The 11,418-nt window shown below is 38.0% G+C and overlaps 1 protein-coding gene across 5 annotated transcripts in view; it reads left to right on the top strand.

Moving 5' to 3' along the window:
* DLG1 (discs, large homolog 1 (Drosophila)) overlaps window positions 1-11,418 on the top strand; it is a 291,014-nt gene that overhangs the window by 4,706 nt on the left and 274,890 nt on the right. For all 5 annotated transcript variants that reach the window (XM_011961193.1, XM_011961195.1, XM_011961194.1 and 2 more), the window contains exon 4: window positions 8,391-8,557. In XM_011961193.1, coding sequence (XP_011816583.1) covers window positions 8,391-8,557 — 167 coding nt within the window. The remainder of the gene's footprint in view (window positions 1-8,390; window positions 8,558-11,418) is intronic.

The raw sequence follows: 11,418 nt of genomic DNA, 5'->3' as shown, positions 1-11,418 counted from the left end.
TGTTTTTGTTGCCCAAGCTGGAGTGCAGTGGTGTGATCTCGGCTAACCACAACCTCCGCCTCCTAGGTTCAAGCGATTCTCCTGCCTCAGCCTCCCAAGTAGCTGAGACTACAGGCGCCCGCCACCACACCCGGCTAATTTTTTGTATATTTTTAGTAGAGGTGGGGTTTCACTGTGTTAGCCAGGATGGTCTCGATCTGACCTTGTGATCCACCTGCCTCGGCCTCCCAAAGTGCTGGGATTATAGGCCTGAGCCACTGCATCTAGCCTAAAATTAGCTTTCTAATTATTAAGCTTATATATGTGAAACTTCTGCATAATTTCATTGGTTGTGAATTTACTTTGACATTAAGATTTACTCATATTTAATCTTTTATAGGATGTGGTACTATATCAGATTTTGGTGTAAGAAAAGTAATATATTTTAGGAGGTTTGAAATAGATACATTTAATAGAGGTTCTGTGTGTTTCCGTTCTATAATTCATTGTTGATACTACTGAATTATAAATGCATTCTCTTGTGTTTCCTGAATAGCTTTTAATACTTAGTCTGAAAATGTTTAGCCTGATAAGATTTTCTTTGTATTTTGCAACTCTACTATTGTTTTGAAAAAGTGTCATAAATGTACTGTAAGTTTGTAAATTGCCCTAAGCTAAGCCAGTGCATCGTGTCCATAATGTTTGCAGAAAAATCCTACTCAGAAGACAGAGTGCCACTTACTGAAAGGTTTTTTTCTCTCAGTAAGTGGCACTCTGTCTTCTGAGTTGGTACCTGTGGACCATTGGATTAAAGGAGAACAGGGGTCTTGACAGCCTGAGCTGTTTGAAAGTCATTTAGTGCTTAGATTTTTGACTTCCTTGGTTTGAAAGTCACTTGATAACGCCGTAGTGAGTTATCTAGTTATCTGTTTGGGGTGCCGAATGTCTTTGAATTCGCAATCTGCATTGATCATTTATTGATTGATTCTTTGAACTGGTAGTTTATATTGACTTTTCATTCATTTTAAAAAGTTTTTGGTGTTTCCCCCTGTAGTTCATATATAGATTAGGTTCCTGTACTTTTGGATTATTCAGAGGGACAAGCATGTACATACTGTATTATATTTGTTCTAAAATACCAATTTTTTAATATTTCAATATCTGGTATATGTCATTTTTAATTGACAGTGTTTTTGTGTTCTGACACATGAAATAGTGCATTTTGTAATTGATACTCGCAATTTAAATATAGAAATCATTGTTCTAGTGTTGATAGATTCTTGGTAGTATCTTTGAAGGATGGCTTAAAGATTTAAAAATTATTGAAAACAGAAGTTTTTATTAACTTTTGAGTTTCAGCTGATATATTGTTTCTTTAGAGCTGAATATTGAAAGTTATATCTTAACAAAAGTCCATGAACTACACATTTGTTTAAAATGTACTCCCAAAACATACCTGCTGATTATTTTTGTATAAAGGAAGATAAAGTCTGCTTAATTTCATTCCGTGATTTAGGTGAGAACAATTTGAAAACTTGCTTTTGTATTCCAATTTTTTGTACTTAAGTTTGAAAATTTTGTGAGTAGACAGGGTATGATTTGATTATAAACAGAGCCCAGGTGTTCAGGTCCCTAGTGGTTTCATTTCATTCATGGTTCTAAGGTGTCTGGGATCTGAGGTGACACTGGTAGTCCCTAGAGACTTCATACCAGTCTAAACGCCTGCAGTTATTTCTTATGGGATCAGAGAACTCATCTGCTTTCCTTGTGCACGAGAAAAATCAGTGTCCAAGATTAGGCCGACTTTACAGACTTGAGTAAGTTGCGTCATGTGATATGCATATTTTGTCTGCAATAAATAAGCTTATATTAACGCAGTGTTTTATTTCTGCAGATACTTCAAAATGAAAGTGGATTATGTAATAATACTGTCCATTTATGAGTTTTTTAGTTACCACTTCATTTGTTGCTACTCTATTAAACTCTTAATAGTTTCATTAGCCCTTATAAAAGGACCTTGCCCTATCTTTATTTGTAGATACTAGGTTTCAAAATATGACCTCTTTACCATCTTAACCATCTTTAAATGTACAGTTCAGGAGCATGAAATGTATTCATATCGTTGTGAAACAAGTCTTCAGAACTTTTTCGTCTTGCAAAACTGAAATCCTATACCAATTAAACAACTGCTCCCCTTTCCTCTCACTTCCTAGCCCCTTGTGGCCACCGTGCTACTTTCTGTTTCAGTGAATTTGATCATGTTAGAAACCTCATAGAAGTATTTGTCTTTTTGCAACTGGCTTATTTCACTTAGTGTAGAGTCGGCAAGGTTCATTCATGTTGCAGCTGTTGACAGGATTTTCTTCCTTTTTGAGGCTGAATAATATTCCGTTGTGTGTATATACCGCATTTTATCCAGCCATCCATTGATGGACAGTTGGGTTACTTCCTCCTCCTGGCTGTTGTAAATAATGCTGTTAGGTATGAGTGTGCAATTATTTCTTCAAGACCCTGCTTTCAGTTCTTTTGGATATTTGCCCAGAAGTAGGATTGTGGGATCATATGGCAGTTATATTTTTAATTTTTTGAGGACCCGCCATAATGTTTTCCATAGTGATTGTACCATTTTACAGTCTCACCAACAGTACACAGGTTTCCAGTTTCTCTACATCCTTGCCAATGCTTCATTTCTTTCTTTTCTTTTTTTGATAATAGCCATCCTAATAAGTGTGAATATGTGACTCCTTTTCAAGTGTATGTAAAACACAATAACTAACATTTATTGAGCACTTTCTGTGTGCTAATAGAAGTCTATCATTTACTCATTGTAACCCTGTGAGGTGTGCATTCACCTGTTTGAGGTATTTGTACTGTTTTATAGATTGGAAAACTGAAGCACTGAGAAATGACCAATCTTGCCCTTGGACCCTCAGATGGTAAATTCTAGAGCCAGAAATTGAACTCAACTAATCTGAATCCATAGATACTTCTCACCGTCAGCCATTAGGATCTTCTTTATCTTTGTTTTTCAGAACCAAGCATTTTAATCTGATAAAGAATACTAAATGACAAGCATGATCTTTAGGGTTAGTAGTCTTTAAATGATTGTCACTCGGAAGGAAAATATTTATAATGGTGAAATGATGTTGATGATGGTGTTCACACATTTTGAAAGAAATGTGTTTAGTAATGAGGGTTTGAAGTCTTCCAGCAATAGTGGTAAAATGTCAATATTTCTTAGATTTCTTTTGCTTTGTTTTGGTCCCACTGTTACATTTTAGTCTCTTGCTAACTGCGTGTGTGTGTGTGTGTGTGTGTGTGCGCGCGTGTGCGCGCAACTTTGCAGACTAGATTTGAGTAAGGAAAACAGGATATGGATCACATCGTTGGCTAAAACTTTATGAAATTGAAGGAGAATTTTATTAACTTTTCACTTGGTTTTATTTTAATTAGATTGAGTTATTTCTTTGCTGATAGTTTGCTTACTATTATTCTGAAGCAGTGTTTTGATTATGTTGAATCTGGTTGAATTCTCTTTAGAACCTTGGAATCAGAGTTGTAAAAGCATCTAAATATTTCTTCTAAGCCGTTTCCTCTCTGTAGGGTCATATTTTTCCTCAGTACAGAATTCACACTTGGACCAGATACTATTGTTAATTGTGGTGTCTCTTTACTCTGCTTAGGGCACATTTTCACAGCCTTTCTTTGTCTTTTGTGAGACTGACTTTTTTTTTTTTTTTTTTTTTGGAGACAGGGTCTCGCTCTGCCACCCAGGCTGGAGTGCAGTGGTGGCTCTCTGCAACCTCTGCTTCCCAGGCTCAAGCCGTCCTCCTGCCTCAGCCTCTTGAGTAGCTGGTACTGCAGATGTGAGCCACCACGCCTGGCTGTTTTTTTGTAGAGACGGGTGTTGCCCAGGCTGGTCTTGAACTCCTGAACTCAAAGCAATCTGCCTGCCTCAGCCTCCCAAAGTACTGGGATTACAGGCATGAGCCACTGCGCCCAGCTGAGATGGATGGTTTTGAAAAACGCAGTTCCTTCCACTCTTACTTTTTAAATATAATTTTCTCATTTTGGTTGGTCTGATGTTTGCTTTTGATTAGATTCAGATTATATACCTGGCTTAGGATTCTGCACATCCAGAGGTATACAGAATCATCTGCTCTTCGTTGATGATACTGATTTTGATTACCTAGTTGGGTGTTGTCTGAATTCTCTATCCTATATGATTGTTTTTTACCTCTTGTGGCTTATAGGCAATATGCGGGGGAGACACTTTAACACCATGTGCATATCCTATTCCTTAGCGAAATTTCCACCCATATTTAGCATCCATGGATGATTCTAATGTGCACCAGTTTATAATATGGTTGTTGAAAAATAAGATTTCTAACAGTAACACTCCTCTAGGTTTACCAGTTAACACTTTGCATTTTATTCTAATCAAGAGCCTGCCTTCTTCATGTGTATCTTTCATGAACTTGCAGATACCTGTTTTTTTCAGTGGCTTATCATTTATTACCATCCTTAGTGATATTTGTGCTCTGAGTGATCCAGTGGGGGCCCTTTCAAGCTTGCGTCCTTGTGGCATGCCCTCATCGTTTTTTGGAGCACTTCCTTAATTTTTGGCATAACAAGATGTTCCAGGTTTATCTTGTACCTTTCCTGCCCCAGCCCTGGAATCAGCCATTTCTCTGAGAAGCTCTGATTCCTTTTAGTACACACCTTGTTTTACGGAATATACTTGTGAGTACTGTATGATTGTTAGTCTAATAGTATCTAAAGTGTTGAAATAATTTATTTTTGCCTACTAGCTTGATATCTTTCCTTTTTTTAGTGTGTGAAACAATAACACAAACTTTTAAATTTTATAGGATATTCTTCTGAGGATCAAAAATGACTTTTTAAATGAACATTGGTTTAGAAGAAAGTATTTGTGCTTGAGTAGATTTGACGATTGTAGTATATCTTAGCATGTCATCCAGCCTTCATTGATGACACTAATTTTGATTACTCAGTTGGGTATTGTGTGACTGATCATACTTGCTTTTAGTCAATGAACTGATAGAATTTTTTTCCTCTGAAATGGTAGGGTTATATTTCAATGTTCTTCAGCTTTCTAGTTGCCTTTCCTGCAACCCTACAAAATAAATTTATTATAACAATGATGCATGTTCTATATAAAACATTTGAGATCAGATTATTATATGTAAAATACCATAAACAAGAAAATCCTCACACCAGAGGTTACTTCCTACTTCATCCATGGGATGAATATCCTAGAGGGTTATTTGTATGTGTGTGTGTGGGTGTGTGTGTATACACACATACACCTACCTTCATTTTACAAAACAAACTTCCTAAGTAAAACAGCTGTTTCCTACGTGAGAATTGATATTTAAAATCAGCGTGTAAGGTGAAAAATCTCATCTAGTTAAAATTATCCCTGAAAATCCTTCAGAAATTTAACACTATCTCGTTAATTACAGCACAATTTTTTTTTCCTCTAGTGGAAAGGAGTGATGTCTTCACTTGAGCCCTAGATGAAGCCATTGGCTTGTTTGACTTCTGGTACTAAAAACACGTAATTATAGAATCACACTCAGCACAGTGAGATATAGCATGATGCTCACATTTTGAGAGGCACATGAAAACTTAGACTACCTGAGGGAAGAATCTCCTTCCTTTTCGTTTCTTTATTTGTGGCTGTCACTTAACCGGTAGACAGAGTTGCCCTTTTTTGTGGGGGAGGTATACTGCAGTTGTATTTGTGTAAGTGTGAATAGTATGATTTCTGTGACTGTTTTTATCCTCCAAAGTTTATCCACAAATGTCTTTCCATGTCAGTGGATTTGTACCATTATATGTATGTATGTATGTATTTTTTTTTTTTTTTTTTGAGACGGAGTTTTGTTTTTGTTGCCCAAGCTGGAGTGCAGTGGTGTGATCTCGGCTAACCACAACCTCCGCCTCCTAGGTTCAAGCGATTCTCCTGCCTCAGCCTCCTGAATAGCTGGGATTACAGGCATGTGTCACCACGCCCGGCTAATTTTGTATTTTTAATAGAGACAGGGTTTCTTTATGTTGGTCAGGCTGGTCTCGAACTCCTGACCTCAGGTGATCCGTCTGCCTCAGCCTCTTGAGGTGCTGGGATTACATGCGTGAACCACTTCGCTCGGCCAGATTTGTACCATTTTAAATGACTGTTTATATAGATTTTCTTCTTTTCTCTTCTTCTTTTTCTTTCTTTTTTTTTTTGAGATGGAGTCTCGATCTGTCACCAGGCTGGAGTGCAGTGTGGCACAATCTCGGCTCACTGCAACCTCTGCCTCCTGGGTTCAAGTGATTCTCCTGCCTCAGCCTCCCGAGTAACTGGGATTACAGGCGTGTGCCACCATGCCCGGCTAGTTTTTGCATTTTTAGTAGAGACGGAGTTTCACCATATTGGCCAGGATGGTCTCAATCTCTTGACCTCATGATCTGCCTGCCTCAGGCTCCCAAAGTGCTGGGATTACAGGTGTGAGCCACCGCACCCGGCCTATATAGAGTTTCTGTAGTTTTTTAATGGTTTCCTGTCGCCCAGGCTGGAGTGCAGTGGCGTGATCTCTGCTCACTGCAAGCTCCACCTCCCAGGTTCACACCATTCACCTGCCTCAGCCTCGCAAGTAGCTTGGGTGGGACTACAGGCACCCGCCACCATGCCCAGCTAATTTTTTGTGTTTTTAGTAGAGATGGGGTTTCACTGTGTTAGCCAGGATGGTTTTGATCTCCTGATCGTGGATCTCGGGATCCACCCGCCTCAGCCTCCCAAAACGCTGGGATTACAGGCGTGAGCCGTCGCGCCCAGCCCGAGGGATGTGACTTTTGAAGCATTGTTTTGCTATAGTTGGATTTTGTTTTACATAGTGTGATGTAGGTGTGTGCATGTATGTATCGTGCGTGTTGTGTGTGTGTGCGTATGTGTGTATATAGTATCCTTAACACCCCTGTGAGGTAGGTTAATATTATCCTCACTGTGCAAGCATTAGTTTTTACCAGCCCTTTACTTGGAAAGTTTTGCAATTCCACTGGTTATTAAAACTGAAAGGGGGCTGGGTGCAGTGGCTCAGGCTTGTAATCCCAGCACTTTGGGAGCCTGAGGCAGGCAGATCACCTGAGATCAGGAGTTCGAGAACAGCATGGTGAAACCCTGTCTCTACTAAAAATACAAAAATTAGCCAGACATGGTGGCACGTGCCTGAAGTCCCAGCTACTCGGAGGCTGAGGCAGGAGAATTGCATGAACCTGGGAGATGGAGGTTGCAGTGAGTCGAGATCACACCACTGCACTCCAGCCTGGGTGACAGAGCAAGACTGTCTCAAAAAAAAAAAAAAACCAGAAAAACACACACACACACACACAGCTGAAAAGGGAGTTAAGTTTGTCTCTATCTTGTGAAGTTTGTTTTTTAAAAGGACTAATGCTTTCAAAATAATAAGAAGAAGTATAAGTTATTCTGTCTAAATGTTGTTTACAGTTATTATGAATTATTCTATACAGGATAATGCCCACTTTTACTGTTCCCTTCCCTTTAAAAAAAATCCAAAATTATACAAGTTGGTGAAGAAGGAACTGAGTGTGGTGAATCTAAGTATTGTATAACTGCTACTTACAGCTTTGGAATAGCGTGAATAATTAGTGTTAATGTATTAAGTTCTTATAATTCTAGCTGTTTGCAAAGTCATTTGATCTTTTAAAAATCCTGGGCTATTTTAAATAAATTTATCATTTATTTTAGAGTTTTGTCATGACTTTTACGGTTTCTAAAGAATAAAATATTTAATTTACTGCTGTAAAATATTCAGACTGGAGGGTATCCGAGCGCCCTTCTGGTTCTTTGATTTTAATTTCCTCCTTTTTTGGCTTTGGCTTTGGCTTTGGCTAGAAGGGCAATTAAAAAACCACTTGAGGGATTTACTTTCCCAGCTTAAATATTGGTGATGAACAGTAATAACTCATCTGTAGAATTCACAATGATGATATTAGCTGCCGTCTGTTAGGAGCCTATTCGGTGCTATAGTGGTAAGCATTTTATATATATTATACTCAATCCTTGAAACCATTCACAGTGGTGAGAGGCAGGTCACCAGAGGTTGGGTAGTTTGCCTGAACTTGTAGCTGGTTGGTGATGGAGTTGGAATTTGAACCAAGCACTGACTTTAAAGTGTAAAAAGCCTATGAATTTTATGCTGTGCTCTGCAGGTTCTGATATGATTGTGATGTAATGAAATAATATTCACTGTTTAAGTACATTATACGATGGGAATTAATTTATGAATCTAGAGTAAAAATTGTGCTTTTGAGTTATGTTAAAGCATTGCATAATTTAGTTAGAAAATATAAATGCTTATGAATTTTTATTTTCCTTCTTCTAGATATTCAAGAATTTTATGAAGTGACCTTACTGGATAATCCAAAATGTATAGATCATTCTAAGCTGTCTGAACCAATTCAGCCTGTGAATACTTGGGAAATTTCCAGCCTTCCAAGCTCTACTGTGACTTCAGAAACACTACCCAGCAGCCTTAGCCCTAGTGTGGAGGTAAGATGAAGAATCTGTTCTGAAGCTGTTTTTTAGTGATCAATTTATTTGTACTACTACGTTTCTTCATTTTATTAAAATAATATTTCATACAAGTGGATTTTTTTGTGGAAGTATTATGTATAATAAAGAGAATGAGGTTGAAATATTTTTGAAAAGCAAAGCTCAGATTCTCTGTTGCCCCTGTTTTAAAATGTTATGAATGTTTGAGGTCTGAAATACTTGATTTAGACTATTAAAAAGTTCTTTGCATGGTAGACCTCAACAAGGCTTCATCTGTGTGGTAATTAAAATGAAAATGGTACTTTGAAGAGATGGTTTTGCTGTGGTATTCTTTCCTAGAAATAGGACATAGTTTTGTGGTCTGGGCTGCTAAGTTGTACCCATTTATCTCAAGGAATCTCTGTTTATTGGCTTGAAGGATGGCATTCAAACTCACTACAGACTGAAGAGTAAACCTGAGCATCAGCCTTGGTTTCTGCATTTTCTGCAGTTAAAGCTATTTCTTTGAGTATTCATAACTGTCTTAGTAATATTTGTTTTTGTGTGTTTTACTGTTGCCCAGTTGGATATGGTATAGCGGAGGTATGAAGCATTTTGTAGTGAAGATTCTGCCCAAGAAGCATCAGTCATTTGAAAGTGGTTATCTGTCTGAATTTGAATCTAGTCCTTTCTAGTTAGTGTAAGACAGTGGCAGTGCCTGGAAAATGCAGTGTTTCTGTTTGGTGAGTAATCAGTCAGGGAAAAGTGGTGGTAGACCGCAGCCAGATAGCTAGCACTTTGGTAAAGAAGTTAGATGGTTTCTCAGTTTTAAGTAACATAGAACTATAGAATTTTAGAGCAGGAAGAATCAGAGCACATCTGACCCCTTGTCTTCATTTTAAAGATGAGGAAACTGAGATCCAGAATAAAACGACTTAACCCACTTTATTTAGCTAGTTTGGGCAATTCTACCTTTGATTTCAGGCCTCTTAACACCCAGCTCACAGTTCTCTTTATTAATCCTAGACTTTGTATGTTTCTCTTTGATTAGAGGGTATAATGTTTATTGTGTATATCCTTATTTTCTTTATGCTTTTTTTCCCATCACTTTTTCCAGGATAATTTCCATTTCCATGGGTTAATACATCACTTGCTTTTATAATAGTTCATTTCTGAGGTCTGTTGCAAATAGATTTTTAAAATGTCTTCAATCAGTTATTGCTATGGTTTGAATGTGTCCCCTCCAAAATTCAGGTGTTGCCAGTGTGAAAATAATGAGAGGTGGGCCTGTAGAAGGTGATTAGGCCATGAGGACTCCTCCATCCTTCATGGGATTAAGGCCCTTATAAAAGAGGCTCCACAGCCTGGGCACGGTGGCTCATGCCTATAATCCCAGCACTTTGGGAGGCCGAGGCGGGTGGATTGCTTGAGGTCAGGAGTTTGAGACCAGTCTGGCCAACTTGGTGAAACCCCGTGTCATGTCTAAAATACAAAAATTAGCTGAGTGTGGTGTCATGTGCCTGTAATCCCAGCTACCAGGGAGGCTGAGGCAGGAGAATTGCTTGAACCCAGGAGGTGGAGGTTGCAGTGAGCTGAGATCGTACCACTGCACTCCAGCCTGGGCGACAGAGCGAGACTCCCTCTCAAAAAAAAAAAAAAAGAGCCTCCACAAAAAGTTTAGCATTTTAGCTTACGTTTTTGCTTTCTGCCATGTTGAGATGCAACAAGAAGGCCCTTACCAGATCAAATGCCTGGATCTTGGACTTCCCAGCCTCCAGAATTGTGAGAAATTATTTTTTGTTTTTCATAAATTACCCAGTCTCAGGTATGCAGCTGTAGCAACACAAAATGGACTAAGACAGTTATTTCACATTTATTGTCTTAGTTCTCGGTTAGAAAATTGCTTATGTAAGGAACATGTTAAACTTTAAGAGAATTGACTTATTTGTTTACTAGTGTTTTTTATTTGATTTACGATACCTTTGATTATAAAGCCCAGAATTCTTATACTCGATTTACTTATTTTTATAGGAGATTGTTTAAGTAATGGCTGAATCAGTGTAACCATTGACAGTAAATATTTGACATTATTGGTGGGAATGTAAATTAGTACAGCTATTATGGAAAACAGTATGCAGGTTTCTCAAAAAAACTAGAAATACAACTGCCCACCAGCAATCCCAACAGTGGGTATCTGTCCAGAAGAAAGGATATCAGAATAGCAAAGGCATACCTGCACCCCCATGTTTATTGTAGCACTATTTACAGTGGCTCAGATATGGAATCAATCTAAATATCCATCAACAGATGAATGGATAAAGTGTGATACACACATATATATATATGTACACACACATAAACACACACACAATGGACACTATTCAGCCATAAAAAGAATGAAATCCTCTCATTTTCAGCAACATGGATGGAACTGGAGGTCATGTGAAATTAAGTAAGCCAGGCACAGAAAGATAAATACCACGTGTTCTTATGTGGGAGCTAAAAATGTTGATCTCATGGAGGTAAAGCGTAGAATGATAGTTACCAGAGACTGGGAAGGGTGGGAGAGGGAAAAGATGAAGAGAGGATGGTTAATGAGTTCAAAAGTAGTTAGAGGGAATACATTCTACTGTTCAGTAGCACAGTAGGGTGACTATAGTTAACAATTTATTGTATATTTCAAAGTGGTTTAGAAGATTTGAAATGTCTCCAACACAAAGAAATGATAAATGTTTGAGACCATGAATATTCTAAATACCCTGATTTGACCGTTACACATTGTATGCATGTATCAAAATATCACATGTACCCTGTAAATACATATAATTATATATCAATAATAATATTTTTAACTGTAAATATTCATTAAGGTTGAATAA

Source organism: Colobus angolensis, unplaced genomic scaffold, assembly GCF_000951035.1.
Source record: "Colobus angolensis palliatus isolate OR3802 unplaced genomic scaffold, Cang.pa_1.0 Scaffold54, whole genome shotgun sequence".
Taxonomy (NCBI): Eukaryota; Metazoa; Chordata; class Mammalia; order Primates; family Cercopithecidae; genus Colobus; species Colobus angolensis.
This window is presented reverse-complemented; position numbering and strand designations above follow the sequence as displayed.